This window comes from Terrapene carolina, unplaced genomic scaffold (genome assembly GCF_002925995.2).
Source record: "Terrapene carolina triunguis isolate 2854851 unplaced genomic scaffold, T_m_triunguis-2.0 Scaffold189, whole genome shotgun sequence".
NCBI classification, from domain to species: Eukaryota; Metazoa; Chordata; order Testudines; family Emydidae; genus Terrapene; species Terrapene triunguis.
Window position 1 is genome coordinate 10172286 of NW_020664540.1, and position 24794 is coordinate 10197079.

Consider the following 24794-nt stretch of genomic DNA (forward strand, 5'->3'; position numbering starts at 1 on the left):
AAGGAAAAGAAAGAGACAGTCCATTTCAAAGCATCTGGCAAGCCTCACTGGCAGGCTGCCAAGCCTCTGCTAAATCTTCCTCTCTTTCCTGAGCATGCTCACTTGAAACCAACAGTATGTTACTATGGCAACACTGTAGGCAGTCTGCCTCTAAGTATGAACAGCCATTCTGTTTTCAGTGTGACAAAACCACATACTACAGGGGAAGTGAAAGGGAAACGATATTTGACCTTCTTTAAAAACAGAAAGTTTGCTTTCCTTTTCTATATAATGAATCTCCTGGTTCCATGTATGGTACACAAACTTACAAAGAACTATTTTATTTGCAAGTAAATCCAATTCTGTAAGATTTAAAACCAGATAAAAATTAAAGGAAATTCCATAAATTCATTTTTGATTACATGAGGACAGATGATGCTTTACTTTATGGAAACTGAGTGACTGGATCATTTTATCAATACTTCTGTGACAGACACTTGTACAATGAATTGAATTTAAAGTATATATTAGACAATAACATTACCATTCCATAATTTAAAAAATGTTAATATCTAAAGAAAGCTTTACTGAAATATTATCTACAAAGATATTTAGCATAAAATTCTGAGGTTCTTAGATAGCTAACCAATAGTTATAATAGGGGATAGTCCATCCACCTACCACTGTCCTCTACTGTGCCCAATATTTTTATTTTGGCATTTTAGTACCTTCTCTGACTGGAAGTATTCATCATTCAAGAGGATCTTGGATTTTAGAAGCATGTTACACTTTAAATCAGCACTAGGTTATTTATTCAGACAGCTATCAAATTTTATTTCCTTTCCCTATCTGCATATTTCTGACCAGACCCTCTCCAACAAAGTTTGCTAACTTATTTCTGAGATTTGTCTCAAATTTGTGCATTGGATAATGGCAGAATATCTGCAGTTGCACACAGATACCATTAAGCACAGTTGTGAAGGGAAGATAAACAGGTTTGAAAACTCCAAAGTGAGTAAGCCAAGTTTGAGATCACAACTTTGGTAACTAAAGTGTCCTTGGACATTTAAATTCTGTATCTACCATTTCTAATTGCATAATTGTTTCTAATATAAAAATAGACTTACCACTACTTCTTCCTCCTTTTCTTCCACTTTGTCTTCCTCTTCATCACTGTCTGCAGCAGCGCCATCTTCCTCATCGCTGCTGGAGGACTCCAGGATTTCACTCATGTCCATTTTCCAGTTATCAGGAACAGCTTTTGTGTTTAAGAAAGTGCTTGCTTCCTGTAACCCTACAGAGAAAAATGCCCAGTGTTCAAGGTACTAAGTTTAACTCAAAATTATGTAAGTTACATAATATTCCTAATTTTTCTTTTTTTCAAATTATAATGGGGGGGGGGGAAATTCAGAGCTGAATTGTCAATAGGTGGTGAAAAGTGAATTAAAAGTTTAAACACAATCATTTATCCCACACACAAAAATTTAGGATGAAGTTACGGTTGCAAGCACATCTTCATAGTATGAGCACATTTTAGCTTTCAGGAATGTTACATTAAAAACACAAATACTGGAAATCCATGGAATTCAGAGTTAATTTAGGTGCTATTTGACAAGTACAATGTTATCTTAGGCAGGCGCCTTTAGGGCAGAGTTATCATCTTCATCTTACATCCAACTTTATCAGAAACAAGCATCACAAAACATTGGTTGAAATATTTGCTTCATACATACATGTCTCTTATGCTAAGTGTGACGATTTCTCACCACATTATCATTTGCTCTTTTAATACAGTATTAGTGCTCCAATTTCATGATCAAAGCATATGCTTCTCATATGAGAGGCTTTGAGTGACCTCAGCACTTTGTAGGATAAGACATTTAATGGTATGGAATGAATAACTGCCTTCAGTATGCCCATTTGCCTATAATTCTTCAGTATGTATGACTGTAGGGTTTTAAAATAAATTGTTATGGGTGATAATATAGTAGAAGTTTCTTTATTCCCTCAGAGCATCCCCAGGGGGTTGAGTTAACGCAATATGATTGTATTTCTCAATCATGGCAACCTTCCCTATGGACATATTTGGTTTCTAGTGTTAGAGTTTGAAACAAAAAATCCAAATATTAAGGCCATACACATCTAAACCCACTGATAGGTATCCACACTATAATGTTAGTGCTTTTGTATGGATATTCCTTTTTTTTTTTTAAATACTCCCAACAAGGGGTTGGGGAGCAAAAGGAGACTTTGAGAAACTACAGGAGTGGAGATTCCCCATATCCTCCCGACTCCCTGACACTCACTAACGTATACCTTCCTCACACTCACTAATGCTCACTTAATACAGCCAGCCTCCCACAGATCTTTGGGATGGTGGAGTAGGGCTTCACCTGGGTACCTGCATCAGTGGCCCAGTAAGTCTTTTTGGACTCAAGCTTGTGAGCCCCTATGAGGCCTAGACATTTGGCAGGGAGGGGGAGAGGATGATTTTTGGTTGGGGACTGTGGAAGAAGCAGAGGAAGGATGGTCCAATGGTTATCAGTGCTGGTCTGGGATTCTGGAGACTCAAGTTGTTTCCAGCTCCACCACAGACTTTCTATGTAATCCTGGGCATGTCACTTAGTCTCTCTGTGCCTCAGTTCCCCGACTGTAAAATGGGGATAACTGTCCTTGCTCACACAGGTGTTTGCAAGGATAAATACATTAAAGACTGAGGCACTTGGATACTACAGTAATGGGGGCCATACAGGTACTTAAAATAGATAGAGGAGGGAACACCAAGGACCTGCTCAGTGCTGCTGTAGAAGGTTTGGGGAGCACTAATACCTCCCTGGCTTCTGTAACTGATGAACCCTCTGTGGTTTGTGGACAAGCCCTTGCTTGGCAAGCCCTCCTGTGACATACAAGTCCTTCCCTACCCTTACCTAGGAGGTAAAATTCTCTTTTTTCCTTAAGAAGCCTCCATAAGGAAAACAACAACAACAACAACAAAGGAGACTTTTTGAATTCTAGTGAACAGTTCTATTTTTAGAGTGCCATAATTCAGGAATCCCGTGTATAAAGGCACTTCAAATTCGGTAGAATATTTCTACCTCAGGTCCAGGCATAAACTACCAGTTTGGAGGCCAATATAACTTGGGTGGATTTTAGAGAGGGAACTCCCCTCCCCAAACAAATCAGACTTATAATGGAAGCTTGGTTACCATCTTAAGTATGAAGCAATAGCTGCCAGTACTTCGTAGCAAAGCACTGTTAAAATGCTAAATAGTAGCATTATAGTATATAGCAGTATTATTAGTGTTCACTGTAACCCTGCAATGGTAAACTGATAGCAATTAACTCTAGTCACATACCAGCAGAAGGTTCAATATTGCATTACACAACTGATTTGTTTTTTAAGCCAGAGAAGAAATATTCTAATATACCTTTTTTAGCAGACAGATCAGATTTTGATAGGTTTACATCTAGTTCTTTGATGTCCTTTCTTGCTATTGAATAACTGGAAGAGAGGAAAGTATTTAATAAAATAAAATAGGAATAAGTCAAGGAGTACTCCATTTATGAAAAAAGTGATTTCTCAAAATCCAAGACCCTTCATTCACTTTCAACTTTTAGAATTATACCTAAAGCATCAGCAGATATATGCACTAACACAATATACACTAGCAATAGCACAGAAACTCCCAATCCTCATTCCCAAAGTCATCAAAAGTGCCTTTTTAATTAAAAATTATAATTTAATCTGTTACAGTTACAGAGCTGTTATATTTTTAAAGATAAAAATATTGTAAATATTTTTAATTTTTTTTTAAAAACCCACACCATGCTATGGAGCAAATTAAAACTCTGTCCAAATATTTTGCCATCACTCTCAATCACGCACTGAGTTAATGTCTGTAGCACCAATATACAGTAGAAACAAAGTTTTATCTCTACATTTCCTTACTTTTGCCAATGTTAGTTAGATGTCATGTTAAAAAGGGATGGGATGACAAAGGAAGACATGTTAGCATGTGGTGTGATGGAGGATATGGCACTGAACTGAGCACTTTGGAGGGAGAGGTCTTGTAGAGCAGGCCTCATTTGAGGGAATTAATGCAAGGAAGAACAAGAATTGGATGTCAGCTTACAATATAACCTTTTACTATATTTCATAATATTTTAAAGAAATACTGCACATTTACTTTTAAATACAAATTTTAGGGCATGCTACTGAGATCTGATCTCTCAAAGCAATTTCAAGACCAGTTTACAGAAAATCCAATGTAAAAATAGTCCCTCCAGCTAGATCTATGGAAATGAATCCTTGATTTTATAATATGTAACCAGCAAAAAGAAATGGGGTGAGAAAAGAGGGAAGTCACTCTTTACAAAGTGGCTACTGCATGTATAAAGTAATATATCCCATATCAATATGACTGTTTAAAAAAAACAACTACTATCAAAGGGAAACAATCTATATAGTGACAAGTAAATGTATGCCCTGTTTTTAAACTGTATTTTTGCTAGCACAAAACAAGATTTGTGAAGCAAATACCAATAACTGTGTTATTAGATCATCCAATTCTTTTAAGTTACAAAAGTGCTCTCATGCTAACACATATGGAATCTTTTAAGTTTGGAACAAGATGTATTCCAAAGATTGAGTTAAATTTGGTTGCTATAATAGGAATGCAGGCCAATCTACAATTATAGCATTTCAAGTGAGTTATTATAATAAGATTTTTCTTCTTTCAGTTCATTCACAAGAACTGTAGCAAAACCCCAGTAGAGTGAAAGGAATTGGTGGCCACTATTTTCTCAAGCTAAAGAAAATAAATAGAAAAATGGTCCAGTAGGCACTGGTAATAAGACATATTATGTTATTTATAGTGATAATTCACAACAGAATATACTTTAAGTAGGCTATTGATGCATGCTTTGGCCACATAATAAGGCCAAAAGAAACAGTGCATCAGTAGCCTACTAATTCACATTCTATTGAGAATTATTGCTGCTATAACTATAGCTCATTTATTTTTTTAAAAACAGGCATGTTTTGTACAAACACAATGTTGAGGTTTATGCACTATGAGAAGCAGTTACTAAATGGTATACGAAAAAATAGTAGGAAATGGTTAAAATGTTATCATTGTTTTGAATATATTTGTTTAATAAAGTTCTCCTCTTATTTTTAAGATTCCCTGGAATAACTGGACCCTCCTTCTCTCACTGGATATCCTAGACCCCAAGTGCCCCTTCAGTAGCAGTTTGTAACCCAATAGATACTTTCAATTCACCTTCTCTTATAAATACTGAGTTTGTTAGTTAAAGGCTACAAATTGCTACTGAAAGAGCAGCTTAAAAACATTGTTTCAATAAACATGCACAAAAATGTACCAGATTGGCAGACCTTAAGTGAAGAACATCAGGATCCAAGTTACATAAAAAGCTTTTACAAAAAAACTTTAGACCTCTAAAAATTTCTCTAATTTTTTATTTCAGTGGAAAGTTAAAAAAAGCCTACCGAAAACCCCCAAAACATTCCAACTCAATGTTGCAACCCAAAAAAGAGACTATGCTAATGTACGAAAAACCAAAAAGGAGAAATTAATTGGAAAGTGTCTATAAACTAAAAAGTGAGAAAAACAGAAGTGAAATGCTTGACTAACAAAAGTAAATTTTGTTTAAAAAAATTATTTAACTTTAATCATCTAAGATGACTTAGTAACATTGGTAAGCCCCCCACTGTCCTCCACCAAATATGTTAGCTCAATTGTGCATCTTAAGCATGCAATAGGTAGAAAATAGTGTTGTAAGTCGCTTGCCTTTTTTCATTTTAAGTTGCAAGAAAATAATGAGTCATTGGTTATAAATTTTAACTAAGCAGAATCCGTACTTAAGTTTTGTATAGAAAACTCTTAATGTACAATTGAATAATGTCCACATAAAAATTTGTCACAAGTTCACACATTTTTCAATCCAACACTATTATTAAGAGTACTGTATCCTATTACTCACAATTTGGAATCTGCAAAAGATCGAACTAAACACTGGTCCTTTTTCACTGTGATGTCATCGTTACAGCTGGGAGATATTACCTGAAGTTTCAAATAAAACACATTGCTCTCAAGAGTTGCTATTCTTCTTGCTAAAAAAAGTAAGACTGTATAAATCCTTTCCACTTTCTTTTATTGTTATTTCCAATTTCAGAAAAGGCAACAGCAATTAGGTTTTTGTATACTCCTATTTATGTTGTAAAGTCTAGCAATGAACTTCTTCATAAATACTTGACCAAAATGAAGAAGCTGCCAAACAAGCACCATATCCACCATCATAAACATTCATGTGACAACCCAGGAATTTTGATCATTTACCCCCTCGATGTCAATAATAAAAGTGCAGTTATACTCTGAAAAGCTATTCTATAAAGAGGGCATTGTGGAATTCCATATTTACTCCACAATAGTTTTTCAGATTAAAACTTGCTCAGATTTAAAAAAAAAATACCCCCCTCCCCACTTCTATTCTTTCATATTAAGGCTGAGATTAGGGTGACCAGATGCCCCGATTTTATAGGGACAATCCCGATTTTGGGGGCTTTTTCTTATATAGTTACCTATTACCCTCCACCCTGTCCCGATTTTTCACACTTGTTATCTGGTCATCCTAGCTGGGATCCAAAAGGCAAGCTTCCTTTTTTTCCTGGGTGATGTATGATCCCCAATATTAAAGTTTCTACATCTGGAACTTAAGTAAATAATACTGTTGATAATGTCAACCAGAGCTCCTCCACAGTGGTATTAATGCTGTAGGATTACATAGTAGTTTGGAAAAAAATAACCTTATTTGTGTCACTAAAGTAAACAACTCTGAATGCACAAAGAACATGATGGTAATGATTTTACAGTCTGTTTTCCAGCTATAACTGCTTCTTAAGGTCTGGAGCAATGTTAACACTCTCAGGCAAAATCCTGGCTCCACTGAAGTCAATAAGAGTTTTGTCATTCACTTCAATGGGGCCAGGATTTCACATCAGACTGAATTCACAGATTCCTATTTCTTGGTTCGCTAAGAGGATAACAACAGTTTCTGGACTTCTAGCAATTTCACCTCCCAGTTAGAATATTAGAACAATTTTTGCTTAATGAATGACCAAAATGGAGTGCTGACCAACAGTCAGAAGATATGAACAATACTATATTTCATATTTCGATGAACAGAGATCTACTGTCCTGAAAGAGATACATACCGACAGGCTTTTAATAAATCTTGACATACACCTCAGATGTCATCAATATCTACTTATTAGGGTACAATATACTGATACATACTTGCATCAGAAAAACACAATTTGTTTATATAATTAATCTTTCTTCCTACTTGCACCCAAAAAAAATCAGTGTTAAAATTCAGTTAACCCAATGTGATAGATGGTCTCTTTCCAGTTAGTTCCTGAAAAGCAGCACCAAGTAGCCAGATACAATGCAGACTCATTTACCTACAGTAAATCTAACAAGGTAACATTTGAGTCAGTGGGTAAAATGTCCCAGTTCAACACTCTAATGAAAGTGTTTATAATAATGGGTGTTGTCCTTGATGTAAGGAGACAATATGCATACACTTAACCGGTCAGTCAGGAATTACAAAAATGTATTGCTAAAGCTTCCTTTGATGCACATCAGCAATTTTTTTTTTTTTTAAGTTCTGTGAAACATCTCCACACTTACATTAAAGGTACAAGAGCAATAGAACACCAGGATTATTTTAGATTTCTCTTGTGTATGTTATTTGTAACCAGAACTATTCCAAGTCAATTTACAAATGAAAACACTCTAGTACCCAATCCCTACTGTTCATGTCACTGAACAAAGTTTAATTTGTCAACTTTTTTTTTTTAAATATACTATAATATGCAGAGCACACACGTGCATTTATAAATTTTAAACAAAGAAAAAGGATTAGAAATGTAGTTTTACATTACCAACAGGTAGTAGTTTTAATAGATCTGATTTTGTTGAAAGATCAATATTACCAAAAAAATATAGATTTTTTTAAGTATCGCTTTTTACTGAAGTCAGAGCCATAAACCTGATACAAGTTTCAATACTTCTCAGAATATTTATTTTTCTATTGCTCACCTAAATTGTAAAAACAAAAAATGACAACCCCAAAACATGTATTCAGCATGAGCCTGCTGCCTAGGGAGTCCCGAGTTTGATGGCTATCCCCAAGTCTTGCTCCAGGAGCTGCAATGTCTGCAAGTAGTGCGGTTCAAGTATAGAGGAAGGAAGGAGCTGTAGTGTGAAGTGACACGAGTGGGGGTTTGACACAGATTCAAAACACCCTTTCACCCCCCCCAAATAAGCAAAACATAGTATTCTGAAGGCATTATACTGTGGATATCCCAATCATTTGTTACTTACCAAAGCCGGATACCAGTCAGTCTTCTCCGAACAAAAAATTACACTGACAACTTTGCCAAGCAATTCATCATTAAGACGTCTCTTATCTTCCTCTTCCTCTTCACTACTTTCTTCCTCTTTTTCATCTTCAGTGCTAGAGGATTAAGCATACAATATTTTAAAACAGCCTTAATTTGAAGATGAGAATTGTGAGGAAATATAACTCATAAGAGCAGCAGTAAAATACTGGTTTAGGGCCACTAAAACTAATTTTTAAAAGCAAAAGGTTGAACTTGAAAAAACTGAAATAGTAAAAGAGCATAAATTAAGTAAAAGGAGTTTGATTTGCTGAAGTCCCTCTGTGCTCACAATTATAATTACTGTATTTGTATTGCAGTACTACCTGGGAGCCCCAATCATGGAACAGGCCTCCACTGTGCTAGGTGTGTACAAACACAGAACAAAGAGCGTTCCTGCCCCAAAGAGCTTACAAACCTGAAGATTCCGTATGTACAGTTTTACCAGTTTAAATGCCTAAGCATGTTGAAAATCCTAGATTTACTCATATACCAGATAAACTTTTTTCATAAATTTGGAAGTGATTACATTTTAAAGCTAGTGCCCGACAAGATGAGCTGTTTTCAAATATATGCTGTGAATATACTACATGACAAAATAATGACTGTTTCATCCCTCCTACATCACTCTTTTTAGTCATTTAAGACCAAATTCTGTCTGCTAGGCACACATGAATAGTCCCATTGAAATTCTAGGGTCATCAGACTTTAGCAAAGGACAATAAGGTAAAAAAGTAGCATATAGAGAATTATAAAAAACTCACACAGGAAGAGAAGATCTTCTTCCTCTGTTGGATTTCTTCCCAATTACTGGAGTTCCAAAGTGCTCTGGATTTGTTAGTGGCAGTTGGTCAAGTGTCTAGGAGAAGATGGGAATATAAATCAGCTTGCAATTCTTCCACAATGTAAAGACTTTTACTTTCCAGCTTGAAGAAAAGTTAACATCTCTTTACCTCACTTTCTGCAAAGTGTCTCTCCCCCTTCAAGCACAATGAAGTTCGTCTCAACGTCCTCTCATCTCCATCATCAAAAACTAGAATGAAGACAGAGACAAAGATAGTGGCACAAGATTTGCAAATGTAACTAAATGGCCAGTTTGCTATTCAAAATCATAAATTAAATAATCCTGTAGAATATGCCTCTGAGGACTTAAATTAAGTTCTTTGGTTCAGAAGTGGAAAGAAGTCTGATAGTCAAGATCTGGCCCAAGAGCAGGCAAACATTCCAGCACATGGATTCAAAGTCACTGCAAAAATCAGGCTGCCAGCTGCACCAGTCTCAGGGTTTGTCATCTCTCTTATCGATACACTGTACTACTAAAGACCACAGATATTGGCTGCCTGCCAGTTATCATTCCCAACCAACATCCCCAGCTGGGTTGAAACACCCAATTACTTCTGATTTAAGCTGGGCCAGTCTCCCAACTCTATTTCTGTTGCCATGGGAAATAGGAAGCAGGCAACTGTCCACTTGTATACTCTCTGGGGCAATGTTGCTAGTGGGCAGACAAATACACATGGAAGTTTCTGCTACTACATAAAATATTATGCTACAGATAAGAGGAGAACTGGAAGCCCACACGTGGTAGTCTGGCCATCTTTGTTCTAGTCCCTACTGGACATTTTGTTCACCTCACAAAATCACATATAATCAGAAGCAAGTCATCTAAATTTGTAACGCATGCCCAGGAGAGACCTAGACAATCATAGTGAGGCTGTTACATACATGGACTCAGGTATGCTAGCAGATATATAAAGAATAGCTTGTGCTACTCCTGGTTACAGGGATGGGCTAACAGGCCTGTCTATTACTATAAAATTCACAACTTCTTCCAAAAGAGGGAATTTTACCTCTAAAGTAGTTTTTAAGATTGTTAACAGCTCGTTGACTTTCAAATTATATCTTATCTGTTTTTTTCATTATTTCTTACTTTTCTTTCTTTCTTTCTTTCCCCCCCCAGTAATCAATGTTACTTTATTTGTGTAAACAAGGCCTTGGCCCCTCACCACCTCTTCTCCTCCCACCAGATTCTACACGGAAGTCAAAATGCTGAATTTGTAGAAGTAATCATTTCAGGGGCAATACACTGATGTTCAGCATAAGATAACTTCACCACAGCATCAAGCAAGACATGATAGTGGACTGCAAGGGAGAAATCACGCCTAATTTATCTGATATTTTGGAAGCTAGATTTTTAGAAAGAAAATCTCTCTCAAACAAATTTGATGTAGAAAAAAAGGAAACTCCAGGCTAAAGCCAGATGACTGAGAGAGCTTCCATGTTATATTTATAGAGGATAGTACAGGATGCTCAATTGTTTAAGGTTTTGCAGCCGTACAAAAGAAATGCTATTTCCTTCCCAAACATGTTACACTAATCCTCCAATTAACTACCCAGCTTTCATTTTTCTGTGAAGACCAACATCTTAACATCCATCACGAACAAAAAATCCCAAAAGTTAAATACTGAGCAAAATATAAGTACATAATACAATATAGTATATTTCATTAAAAAATTAAAAATAAGACCTCTTAGGCTGCTTGTGACAAAAATAGGAAATAATGTGCTAAAAAGGTCTTTCCTGGGCTAGGATCAAACATCTCATTTAACACGTGGCTCAGGAATCAAATAATCCATCCCTATTCCCTGCTAATAGGACAGTGAAGTGTTATCAGAACTAATTTATCTTTATCTCAGAACTTCAAATTTCTCTTTCATGGGCAGAGAGGCAAATCTCCTCCCATACTCTTACAAGTGGAAGAAATGAGGATAATTAACATGTTGAGGGAGATCTGAATGTCCCCCCGCACCTCTTACAGACCTTTTCTACAGCCCCTATAGCCCTCCCAGCCATACATCCCCTTTCACCACACCTGAACTAAGGGAAGACTCTCCTGTCTAATGCCTTGCTGCAGGCAGTCCTCTCCCTGCAAGTCCTGGTATTTGTCACCTCTGCAATCCCTGGTGCCAGCTACAAAAGTGGCTCCTTCTAGCACAACTGTTTGTCTCTTACAACAGAAAGGGAATCTCACTGTGCAAGCTGCCAAAGGAGACAGACTGAGCAAGCATTAGGACATTCAGTAACAACAGCAGCTGAAACAGAGTGCGGCTAAGACAGTCAAGACACGCCCCCACCCCCATCATGAAGAAAAGGGTAGGAAGGAAAGCCAGGATCTCTGAAGGGATACAATTATTTGTACAGCACTCCTTTCCTCGTCTCCCTTCCATACACAGGCCAACTGGAGCAGCTAGCTCTGCACTTCAGGAAGGAAAGGTGGAAAAATATGAATTTCACACCCTCCCTTCTGAACCCTACCATGCCAAGCAATTGGTTTAAGAGTTAAGGAAGAGAGTGTGTGTGTGGGGGGGGGGGCAAATGTGTCTGTTCAACAGCCATGTGGGATTCCCCTGACTGGGAGCAGAGGAAATACATGGCAGGCTTAAGAGTGCATGATCCCTTCAATTTAATTAAAGCCCCAAGTTACAAGCTCCATTTTTATTTTGTTGCTGCATACCTAGGACTGAAGGTTTTTCAAACTGAAAGAATGGTTAATGTTCAAGTAATCTGACTACAGACATATATAAACAAACTACGCAAAGATTTATGAGGTCTGTCTCTATTCCAACCTGTGGCTATCCCCCACACACATCTGATGCACAATACAAAGGATGTTTTTAGACAGTTATTACAAGCCTAAATTAATAGTTGTAGACTGGAGGGAAATAGTGTCCCACAGCATTATTGTTACTTACAAACCCCAAAGCAAAATCCTTTAAAATACTACTGTAGAGATGACTGTTTGATCTTTGGGGAAAAAAATTGGGGGAAGGGAGCGCGAAAAAAGGGGCAATGCTTTTTTTAAAGGGTCACACTTATTAAATTACTTTGAGGGCAAAATGAGGGATTCCCTTTGCTCACATAGGAGTTTCTGTAAATATAATAATTTACAGATAATTCCACAAACATAAGAATAAACAAAGGATGCTAGCCCACAAGGACAGGACTGCCACAGAAGGATTTTTTTGTGGATCAGACCAATGGCCCATATAATTGAGACCATAGATGAATAATTCAGAGGAAAGCACAAAGTTTTCATTAATGCACCAAAGTGTGCAATACTAAACAATGAGGATACATTTTTTCCTACGCCGGCTGGAGATCCGGTCACACAATGAAGTAGGAGAAAGAACAGCCCCTCTATTGCAGAAGTTATTCTTACTTATATACATTAGCCAATCCTCCACTGAGTTTTACTAAATTATGGGCCAGAACAATATCCTGCAGTAACAAGTTCCATGGATTCATTATATTACATAAGAATCTTTAAGGTTATCAATTCTAAATTCACTGCCTTTTGATTGCAAGTGCCCTCTCAATTATGTATTATAGTAAAGGGTAAACAGAAGCACACATCTGACCTTCTCAATACCTTAAAAACAAACCAAAAAACACTCACTTCTACCATCTCTCTCGCTCACTGTTTTTTCTAAACTAAACAGTCCTTGTGATTTTAATCTCTCCTCTTTTTAATCTACTTCATATGCAGCATTCTTCAAATTAAAGTCTCCCTAAACATGAACTTTTAATACAGATCTTTAAAAGGTTTAAAAATAGCCTTTTCATAGTACAGCATTGAGGATCCACAAATTAAGGACTCCCTGAATATCAAGCGACAGGACAGCCTGCAACAATTCTGCTGGCTCAGTGGCATTTTGACACCATGGTAATGGGCCTGGCAAAAGAACTTAAAAAGACGCAGCAAAAATAGGTACTGCTATTAATAGGGAAATAACATGGTACCTTTTTGTTTTCCCAACATGGAATATGCATTTGTTTTCAGTAACTAATTGACAATGTCACAATTTGTGACCTTACAAAATGCTATAGTACCTAACAGTGGCATTTTAAGATTTCAAATCAATTTTTTGTTACAAAAAAAGTGTATTCTTATTTCTTCACCTGTAGAGGCAATATTGATTGTTCAAGAGCTATACAATCCAAAAGTATACCTGTTGAATGCAAAACTGGGCTTCATTCAGTATCAAGCCAACTCTACAAGTGAGTTCTTATCAAAAGCAAGAGGAAGGTCTGCACTGCACTAGTCTACAGACCGTACCATACAAAAAAAGGGGGAACAGATTATTCTAGAGATCAGAGGAACTGTAAAAGTGAAAAAACTGAACTTCTTTGAGATTGTTTGTAAGGACACTGTCAACTTAAACAAAACAATAACTTCAATCTGAAATTGCTTTTACTTGGAGGATACTCATAACAATAGTAAAAAAAAAAAACTAACAAAGATTAGTGGGGGAAAAAATCTATTTCCCCCCCCCCACACACACTGTTTACTTTGCATATTCAAAAGCACTTTGCAGAACCATGTGTTTCACCATTTCCCCTTTATACTCAGTCACAATACCAAACAAAAACACACCAAAAACATTAGTTTATAACCAGTTAGAGGCACTATCAACTTAACCAGTTACAAGTAACTGTTCACTTTGTGTCCATAAAGAAGCCTTCCTGACATCACATCTATGTTTGTCCAGCTACATGCTGCCTAACCATTTGTATAAGTGCAAGCTGGGCAATTTTCCCATGGTACCTTAATAAGGCTTACAATTCCCGGGTGACATACACACATAGCAGCACATGGCATAATGCATCTGGGATGTCTCACTATACATGATGCTGTGAGGAAGGAGGACTGGTCAAACCAGGTTAGAAGACAGCCAGCCATGGCATTTGGCATGGAAACACTTAGCTGACCATGGCTATAACATTTTACAAACTTGGTTCAAAATAGTAGTGGGGGACGAGAACTAAGTCAGCCTTCCCTGTTAGTATGGGTCTTTCACATAGCATTAAAAGAAAAAAAATATTTTAAAGATAGGTAAATGTGAATGTAAATCAAAGAGTTAGCAGGGGGACTCAGGGCATGTTCAGTATCTGAGACTATTTGAAACTCTTTTTGAGAATGACCAGATTTCAAGTTGACTGTGTCCCTGTACTATGGAGAAGATGTGAACTAGATAATTACTATCATGTTTTCGGTAATGTACCTTAAGTGGGATTTAATTTTTTTTATTAAAGCTACTGTTAAAATTATATAATACACAGGTTAAGGAAAGAGTGTCTGTACATCTATACTACACGCTATCACAGCCAAGATAGTCTGCATGTGCTTGATTTGGATGTGTTATGCATAGTTGGAAAGAAGAGAGAAGAATATAATCATTTTTAATAAATGGTTTTCTAACAGATTAAGACAAACTATAAAAAGTAGAAAGACATGACTGCCCTTAGGTGAAGTGCTTCAGATAAAGCCTGAAGCCCACAGCTGCCACAACCCAACAATTTATGTTTCCTTCTACTCTGGACTGCATAAAAGGGCCTAACTGTGGAGGACAAATCCTGCTGAAAGTTGCTATAAATGCAAATCTTTCTCACTGAAGATGGGAGGCAGAAAAATTAAGTTAGAATTAGCAGTAATGTGTGAGATTATTGAAAAATAATAAACCAACATCCTGCCTTCCTCTCCACTCCACTTTCCCTGCAAAAAAACAAACCAACCCCACAATCCTCCCCTATTAGAATAGCTAAGAAAAAGGTCAAATGTGTGTTGTTGCATTTTTTGTTTTAAAATAGCAGATAAGGAGAAGTTATACATTCAAACAACTTTTTAAAAGAAATCACAGAATTGTAGGACTGGAAGGGACCTCGAGAGGTCATCTAGTCCAGTCTCCTGCACTCAAGGCAGGACTAAGCATTATCTTGACCATCCCTGACAGGTGTTTGTCTAACTTGCTTTTATAAATCTCCAATGATGGAGATTCCACAACCTCCCTAGGGATTTATTCCAGTGCTTAACCACCCCAACAGTAGGAAGTTTTTCATAATGTCTAACCTAAACTGCCCTTTTAAGCCCAAAATCTAGGCCTATAGATTGTGTTAAATTTTCTTGAGGATTCTGTCACCAGAAAGGTATATACACTGACAGAGAATAAATGGGCCACAAAGAATACACTGTCCTTCTACTCCCTATTACAAAAAAGGCTACTATAACAGCAGTAGTTTAGTTGCTTGTCTAATGGTTGCAATTATTGCTTCCCACTAGAGGGCTTTATCTGGTGACTCAAGCCACTTCAGTACTTTACAGAAGTATACAAAAGTAGCACAAGACATCCAGAATAAGGAACATGTACATTTTTTCACTTCCTGACCTGATGTAACTCAGATAACGTACCTGGGCACTAGGAAAGGGAGAGGAAGGAGAAGAAATCATCATTAGGAGCTTCATGAACAACTCATTCTGGATTTTTAATAGACTAGTACTGACTTCTAGCCTAAAATATATATGTATATGTATTATATATATACACACACACACGCACCCCAGTGAACATTCCTTGAAAGAGAGCAAAAGGACGGACATGAACAACTCTTAACTGAGCATGCATAAGAGCATACCCTGAAGGTAAGCCAACACCACAAGACAGAGTGAGTACAAAAGCATTTCACTGAGGTCTCTGAACAAGAAATAAATTGTCTTTCATACTCAGGGCTGGTCTACACTAGGGGGTGGGGTCGATGTAAGATGCGCAAACTTCAGCTTCGCGAATAGCATAGCTGAAATCGAAGTATCCTATTTGACTTACCCCGCTGTGAGTACGGCGGCAAATTGACCGCCGCGGCTCCTCCATCGACGCCGCTTACTCCTCCTGATGAGGTGGAGTACGCGCGTCGATTCAGGGATCGATTTATCGCATCTAGATGAGACACGATCCCCGAGAGATCGATTTCTACCCGTCGATCCGGGCGGGTAGTGAAGACGTGCCCTAAGACACTGTTTTTAACTTCTGTTACTACTTCACATTTACAGAAACAAGTTTCCTCTTACAGAATGTTTTTTTGATATAATTTTTTAATGTTCAGGGCTAGGTCCAAAATTCATCATAATCATCTTAATGTTGCCTTTGGCAGCTGTTGCAAAACACCTATAGAACCATATAGTGTATTTTTTATTATTATTGTTTCAGAGGCCTATTTCAATATTCAATATTCAAGTTAATATTGGAGAACATTGTGGATGAAATACACTATAAAAATAAGCCATAGTTCCAAAATGACTTGGATGAAAACAGATCTGATAGGCTGAAGACTGTTTAAATCTATATAATTATCTCCTAGTGGTAAAATACTGCATATACTGAGCCTATAAATTCTCTTCAAAAACAGAGCAACACCCCACCAAATTTGTAATTATTTAAAATGAGCTTTTTAAAAATTAAGGTTAGCTGCTTGTTTTCCAAGGTACTGGAACTGCTGCCACTTCTTTATGATGAGACTGAGGCGTGATAAAAGACTGGTGTGCGCAAAAGAGGTGTTTTCTAGAGCCTGTTAAACTTTTACCCAGATCTCTTCTGTTTCTTTCTGTATCTATACTTTTGGGTAAGCAGCCCAATTCCAAAAGCATTTCCAAGCCCCAGTTTAAAATTCCAACATCACTGTTTCTCTGCTGTGCCATCACTAGATCAGGATTTTTGATGCAGAGGTGGCTCCATGGCAGAAACTATGAAACTAAAACTCCATTTGATCATTTTTGAACAGCCTGTTAATCAATTTAGAGCAGAACAGTACCATTCTAATAGCTAAGAGAATTATTTCTAAAAACAAAGTGCTTTATCTTCATTGTTGCTGTATCAATATCAAGGCCACTATCTCTGATTAGGGCAACAAAGTAGCCTAGTCTAGAGACTAAGGCTGGAACACAGTGAGCACTTTCAGAATGGACTGGCTCACTTTAGGACACTGGGCAAGTAATTTAGGCCAAAATTGTTTCAACTGTCCACTAATTTTTTATATATATGTGTGTGTCCACCTGAACATGGGTCCAGATTTTCAAATGTGCTGAGAATAACTAGTGATGCTTAAAGAAAGGCACTAGGTGTCTCAAAACATACATCTGAAAAATGACACACCCAGTTAGTGGACACTTTTGACAATTTTTGCCTTAATCTATGTGTCTTATTAGCTGTCCTGTTCTTTCAAAAGGCGCTAATACTTACCTACCTTCGTAAGTGTTTTCAGATCATTGGGAAAATAATGCCATGTAAGAGGAAAATAAATCGGAACTGGAAAAGCATTGATAATTTCAATGCAAGCTTCCCACTCGGCCCTACCACTGAAACTTGACCTGGATCTGGTAGTAACTCCACAAGTGAAAGGGTTGTTCGGTCCCCAAGTCCATCCAGTTCTTGGTCAATCTGTTTAAACAGCCAACAAGGGTGCTAAATATTATAGCTTAAAACCATTCACTAGGAAACTGAGTCCAACTCAGTGCACAGAAGTTACTGTACAGACATCATCTTTAGATCACTACTAACCCACAGTAAATTGGAACTGGTGACCGAGAGATGAAAGGTTGTATGTCATTTCTATTTCCATGAGCTACAAAGTTCCCTATTTTTAAATGTAAACTAACTTCTTTATTAGAAATCTACACTTCACAATGTATGCACTTTGGTCAATTTTACCTCTGGTTTGTAAACTGACAAATGCATACCCTGCTCGTTATATATTATTATTTACTCGCAAAAGTGGACTTAGAAGGTCTTAAGTCAAGGGCACATAGCTAAACAAACTGGAAGTGCATTATGTTTAAACTCCAGCTTTCTTTTACAGCCTTAGATACATTTAGTGTTCTATATTACTGTATGTAAGTATAACATGTAACTAAGTACTAAAAAGGGCAGAGTTCTGAATTATGCCAAAACGCTAACATTTTTATACACCTATGTTTAAAGTAACAAGTTGAAGGTTTAAGGGGGAGTAAAACTTTTGCTGCAGGAAAACTTAGGAGTTCCCACTCTGCAGGCAATTTATTCATTTGCTGTGCTCTACCTGGTAAATCCTCCCTTCTCAATGTTTATTTAAAGCACCAGGTAGTTCAAATATATAAATGAAACCACTTGCATACCTTTAAATATACAATTCTATGTGTCTATTTGAAGCATTGCACTTTCATACATACATAAAAAGGCAAGGATCATACCATGTATGCTCAGTATGATGCAAGTATTCAGTGATTTGTTAATTCCAGGCAAAATTTCTTTAAATTAGGCCAATTCTTATATTCCTTATTCAAAACTACCTGCACATCACAGTAAATTTTTGAATTTGAGTTGTTATATCCAAGAACTTGAAAACATGCACATGCAAAACTGATTTGCAGAATTTGACAGCCAAAAAAATCCTTTCCCACTTACATCAACTAATTCTGTTAAGCGCTTTTTTTGGGGGGGGAGGGGGGGAGAGGGGAGAGGGAAGAAGAGAATTGGGGCGGGGGGGCAGTTTTCCAACTTAGATTCTTCTGGGGCAAAGACAAAACAAAATAGTTACAACCCAAAATGCAGGTTTATTAAAAATCAATTAATCTGAAAATAAGAGTTTAGAACTGAAATATCAATTTAGTAAGTGTAACACTGTTAGTGCAACAGATTATTTCCTTCTTCCTTCAATATCGGAAAGAAAATCTCTAAGCCAACAAAAATCAAAGTTAAAGTCAACAGTGTCCTTTGCCTGCTAGGTTGAATCAGAGTATTGAACTAAATTGATGCGTACTCCTCTAATTCACACAACTAAACTCCTAAATTATCACTCCTTCCCCCACACTCCTCCTCACCGTGCGTGCACACGCATGCACGCGCACGCACACGCATGCACACACTTAGAGTCATGCATCTTGAATTACACCAGCTTATGCTACATTCCTGAAGCAGAAAACAAATAGCAGTGTAGATGGTCAACTTAAAATTAGCTAACTGGCTCAGATCCATAGGATCACAATTATATTAACATAAAGTACTAAATCATGGACATCTAGGGCCCTATCCCGCTCCCACTAAAGTCAACATGAAAACCCCTGTATATTTCAATGCAAAACAAATCGGGCTGCTAAACCATTGCTTCTTCGTCTCCAAAGAAAATGAGTACATTAATAATTAAGATAATAGACACGTGAATGCTAGTCTGTAAAAAACTCTACTTTAAATTCTTCAGTATTCTGTTAAAAGCATTTCAATAATCTCATCACCACTACTGCAAAAGGTAACAGACAAGGAAATGGGACCAGTGAATTTAAGCATTCAAGAATTAATTTCTAAAGCAACACATAGGAGAAATATGTACAGTTTCTATTAAGTAAAGAGGTGCACACCACCCACACAGCTCTTGAAATACAACCCTCACTATCCCCAGTTTTTCTGGTGGAGGGAGGCACACGATAAGGACTGGTATTTGCAAGGGTGTTTGATTTGAGTGAGTATTGTATTATTTGATTGGCATCTCTAGTTAGTTATTTTCTGATTTCAGGGGAAGCGGATAGTTTTTTTATGTCATTATACTTTTAATACTGTGTCAGACACCTAGACACCAGACTATGCATTTTTATTAATAATCCAAAATAAATAAAGTTATCTCTACAATGAACCTAGTTATGGCTTGATGTCAAGTTTCAGTGAATCGTCATTCTGTGTGACTACTCATGATTTTACTGGATTTATTTCCAACGACCATCTCAGTTATCTGTCCCTAAAATGAAAGCAAAACCTTCTTCTACATGTCCTTTTAAGATTTGTTCCTTTAAAGGAAACACTGTCAAAATGAAATGTAATCATTTCAAACAAAGGAGTAAAATTATGGTTTCAAGGTACTACACTCTTCTCTATTCGCTTAGAAATGTTTTCTTCTCCCTAGTTGCAATGTGTAAAACACCCACAACCCACCACATAAACAGGGGGAAATGACTGAGTATACAGGGGAACAATTGAAATTCTCTCTATAGAAAGTCTTAAAATCACATGTAAACAAACTAGAAATATACAGAATGTTTTTTCCACTAATCTTTGTAGTCACTTGTAACAACAGTAGGTAACAAATTTTTCAGACAGCAGTGGGATTTAAATATGTCCTTTCAAAATAGCAATTAAACAATGTTGTCTTCCAAGAAGTGAACCTGAATCAATATGCATCTATTTGACCAACTGAAGCTTGATCATACAAGCAAGGTATCAAAATCCATAGGCACTCATAACTATACTATTTGAGCACCAGACAATGAATTTATCCTTACAACACCTGTGAAGAGCTCTGTGTAAGCTTGAAAACTTCTCTCTCTCACCAACAGAAGTGGGTCCAATAAAAGGTATTACCTCACCCACCTGGTCTCTCGAACACCTCTATAAAGCATGCAATGATTGTTTTCTTAGTTGTAAAATGGAGATGAAACAGAGAGAGAGTTAAGTGATTTGCCAAAGGTCACACCAAAAGTCTAACAGAGCCAGATCTTAAATCCTGTCCCGTGCCTTGAATACAAAACCAGTTTAAACCAATGGACCAGTTTAAACCAATATATGGTACCAACATTAAAACCCATAAGTTACATAGTTACTCACCTACAGTATACCAGCTGGCATCTGTCAATTTGTTGATAACAGCTTCTTGAAAGGATCCATCAGGCATCTTGGTTTCAACCATTGCACCAACCTGCAATATAAAATACTTCAAAATTATTATGTTATATACACTTATAATCCCAGATTCATACACTGGAGGTAAACATACCAATTCTTCCAGAAAGATTTGGGGGGAGGGGTTGGCAGGGAAGAGACTCATTTAAGTTTCACTACCCTTGTGAAATGCATGCAATGGTTACATAGCCTCTGAAGTGAAAAATCATTAGCCAAATCACATTTTATTCTGAGCTGGTTTTAGTTAGCAGTGGGCAGTGAAATTAGCATACTGGGATCCCTACTGTGACTTTTGTATTATAACAAAAGGTAAGGCTACCATTTATTTTTATTATAAATGTTAATAAATATCATGGCAGAGGTGCAGGAAAACAAGGATATGTCATGGAACTGGGGGGAGAATGGAGGGCTCAGACAGTGAGCCCATCCCACACTCACTCCACAGCAATGGGTCCTATCCTATGGGGCTGGGCTCAGCTCCCCGCATTGAGTGTTGCGAGCTGACCCATGTGGTCACAGCACTAATCAAATTTGGCCCTCTGTCTCTATATACAGAGGGGTGGACACACCAAACCTGAGAGGTGTTGTAACCGTCTGGGCCAACTTGGAACGTTCAAAGGGGAAAGGTGCAGCTGCTGCGGTAGTCATAAATTTTATTCAAATTCAAGATCTAAACCACTAATCCAACATTTTAACAGTATTAGTAGTGGTATATGTGTGTATAGGATAAGAAAATAAAGCCTGTGTTATTACATACATTTACTCTTTGAACTCAAACATCAAGTAGATACACTTCACTGTCAACTGGACAATATAACAGAGTTTCTGAACTTGGTCCAGATTTTGACAACAGCATTTACTAGTGCCTTTGAGGTAGCAGCACAGGAGGTAAGGACAAGGGAAAGGCAAAAACCCCAAGCAAATAAATAAGGGCTACCCAGCGTAAGGTCATTTCTGCATTGAGTATTTTATATTAGTCACCTGTTCTAGCAGCTCCTGAGTGAACTGAATATACATCTTGTTTACTCCTGTCTAATGTCTGTATTTTAAATAAATAAATTAATGGAGATATCCTATCTCCTAGAACTGGAAGGGACCTTGAAAGGTCATCGAGTCCAGCCCCCTGCCTTCACTAGCAGGACCAAGTACTGATTTTGCCCCAGATCCCTAAGTGGCCCCCTCAAGGATTGAACTCACAACCCTGGGTTTAGCAGGCCAATGCTCAAACCACTGAGCTATCCCTCCCCTCATTTTGCTTGACATAGTGGACATTTCCCAATTTATGTCTAACGTATTTACAAAAATAGTCTTGCCTGCAATAACATTTCCATACAAAACTAACTATGTCAAAGGCATAGGGATAGGGATAAACATCTTTTAAAAACTAAAATATTAGCTAATAATGATAATTACTCATTGAGGGCCTGATCCGCAGCCCATGGAAGCCAATGGAAGTTTTTCCATTGACTTCAACAGACTGTGCATTAGATGCTCAATGTCTAAATGTCAATGTCTAAAGTGTCTAAATTTAAAATAATTACAATTTAATTGTACATTTGAAAAACATGCTGCATACATACTCTTAAAGGTCCTTTTACTTGGTCATCTTGAACTAACTGAGCTGAGTTATCCTGTTTCAGGATCACCTGAAAAATATTTTAGAAACGGATATATACATTTTACTTTCATACTTCCAAAAAGCATGCACAACAATCCTTATGGCAACATCTAAAAAGTTAAAAAATACAAACCCTTATCTATCAAAATCACTAACATTATTTAGTACAAACAATATGACAGTGTTTGAATTTACAAGGAGCCCAGGTGCCATCTGAATTACCAAGTAAATACCATGCATTCAATACCCAACTTGATGAATCAGTTAGTAGTTAAGAGGATATCTCACCTAAATCGAATCTCAGTCATACCAATAAAAAAACATTTACAATTTTTTATACAATTATGAGCTTGGACAATAACACAATCCTGGCTTTTCCTGCAATGGGCCACCAGGCTAGAGGCTTAAGAGTTATACTTCTCTCACATCATCTGTAGCATTCACTATTAACAAAGCCACTGTATTTCCAGGGCAGAGAATTTCCTGCAGAATCTACTCTTTGCTGCAGAGGGCTTGTCTACATGGTAACAGGAACCAAAATAACTAAAATCAGTTGTAATTCACACCTTTAGTTATTTTGGTACAAGTCAGTATTTGGACATTCTTTAGAGTGCCCACACACAGACACACACACTAAAGTTGTGAATTCAAACCAATTAAGTTTTTTTAATTCCAGTTACTGTGTACATAAGACCTAAGTTTTCCTTCCACAAAAGTTATTGGTTCAGCTCTCGTGGTTGTGAAGACAACCTTGAAAATATGTAGACCCGTGTGTGGATACAAAATTTGTATCTGCATCCAATCCACAAAAATGATCCCCGGATATAAAGTGGATATCCACAGATTTCCAGGATTCTAGATATAAAATTTGCATCCATTTTCAATCTGCAATCCACAAAAATGGTCCATGGATTTGCAGAGCTCAAAAAAAAAAACAAAAAACCCGGATTGATGTTTGCCACTTCCTGCAGAGAGACTGCAAACAGGAACTTTAAGAAACGTAAACTGGGTCATTCATTTCCATGGACTGTTAACTTTGAAACTTAAAGATGAATGTAGGATGTCAACATTGTTAATTATTTTACTGCTGATCATTTTAACAGAAACATCTAGCTAATGCATTTATCCTACAATTCCAAAATGCTTCCCACATTTCTGCAGTGGCCAAGAGTCAAAACTACTCCCTTTGCATCTACCAAACTCTCCAAATTCCTCCCAAAAAACGTATACAACGTAGTTATTCTTCGTCAATATAAAAATCTGTGGTACACTAAAACATGAACATGAAGACATATGTATTATTCATTTTCTTATTTAAGGTGCATGCAGGCAGACTCATGTGCTTGTGAAAAGCCCTACTGAACTCAATGGACTTGGCATAGGCACAAGATGTGCCCACATGCACCTAACTGCAAGATCAGGCTTAACTAATTAAAAATGTCAAATTTTAAAATGTAAATGAGATAGCAGCAGCAACATTAGAGATCCCAGGGACCGTACAGTGGAGTATTCAAGGCCCTAACTATGATCCAAGGGGAAAAAACTCACATATAAAAATAATCTAAATAGTCTGTGGACCAGTGCAGACCAAAAAGGTGGAAACCACTGCTTTCCACAACAATACCCTCATTCAAACAGATTTTAAAAAGCGTCACCAAAATCCCATAATTTGCTTGTTGGTGACAAGGGAAGAAGAGATTTGTTTTGAAATTCAGGGAAGGTACTTTGATATAAAGCGATGAGGTCCATATAAGCACCCAGACAGATAGATCAAACAGAACAACCAAAGTACAAAAGCACATAGAAACTAAGATGTGTACCAAAAAAGAACTGATTTAATCTAATTTTTTTGTCACTGTAGTAGCTCATATACAGTGTCCTGAATGCTAGGCTAGAAGGTAGGAAGTAGGAACAAAGTGGAAAGTAAATTTTTGGATCTACTCTGCATGTTGCGTAAACATGTATGTTTGGACGGTTTATGAAACCGTCCAAACATACATGATCTTGATCTCCATCTTTTATAAAAGAGTGTGAAAAAAAGGAGGAAAAAAAAGCAATTTAGAAGGAATGCCAAAACAATAAAAAGTTTCCTCCTGTATCAACGTACACTAAGTTTTAGCACAATCCTTGCCTCGGAAAGACATTGCACAGAAATTTCATACAGCTAGAACTTGCTGCTTTGAAACAGTTTTAAAACAGTTG

General features: G+C 37.1%; 1 protein-coding gene across 1 annotated transcript in view; it reads right to left on the reverse strand.

The window, feature by feature from the left end:
* Positions 1-24794, reverse strand: part of ARID4A (AT-rich interaction domain 4A) — a 65153-nt gene that overhangs the window by 36233 nt on the left and 4126 nt on the right. The window contains exons 4-11 of the mRNA XM_024223905.3: positions 22555-22620; positions 20900-20990; positions 9397-9476; positions 9208-9302; positions 8388-8520; positions 5983-6062; positions 3408-3481; positions 1107-1273 (exon numbers count right to left, since the gene is read on the reverse strand). Of these exons, the coding sequence (XP_024079673.2) occupies positions 1107-1273; positions 3408-3481; positions 5983-6062; positions 8388-8520; positions 9208-9302; positions 9397-9476; positions 20900-20990; positions 22555-22620 (786 nt within the window). The remainder of the gene's footprint in view (positions 1-1106; positions 1274-3407; positions 3482-5982; positions 6063-8387; positions 8521-9207; positions 9303-9396; positions 9477-20899; positions 20991-22554; positions 22621-24794) is intronic.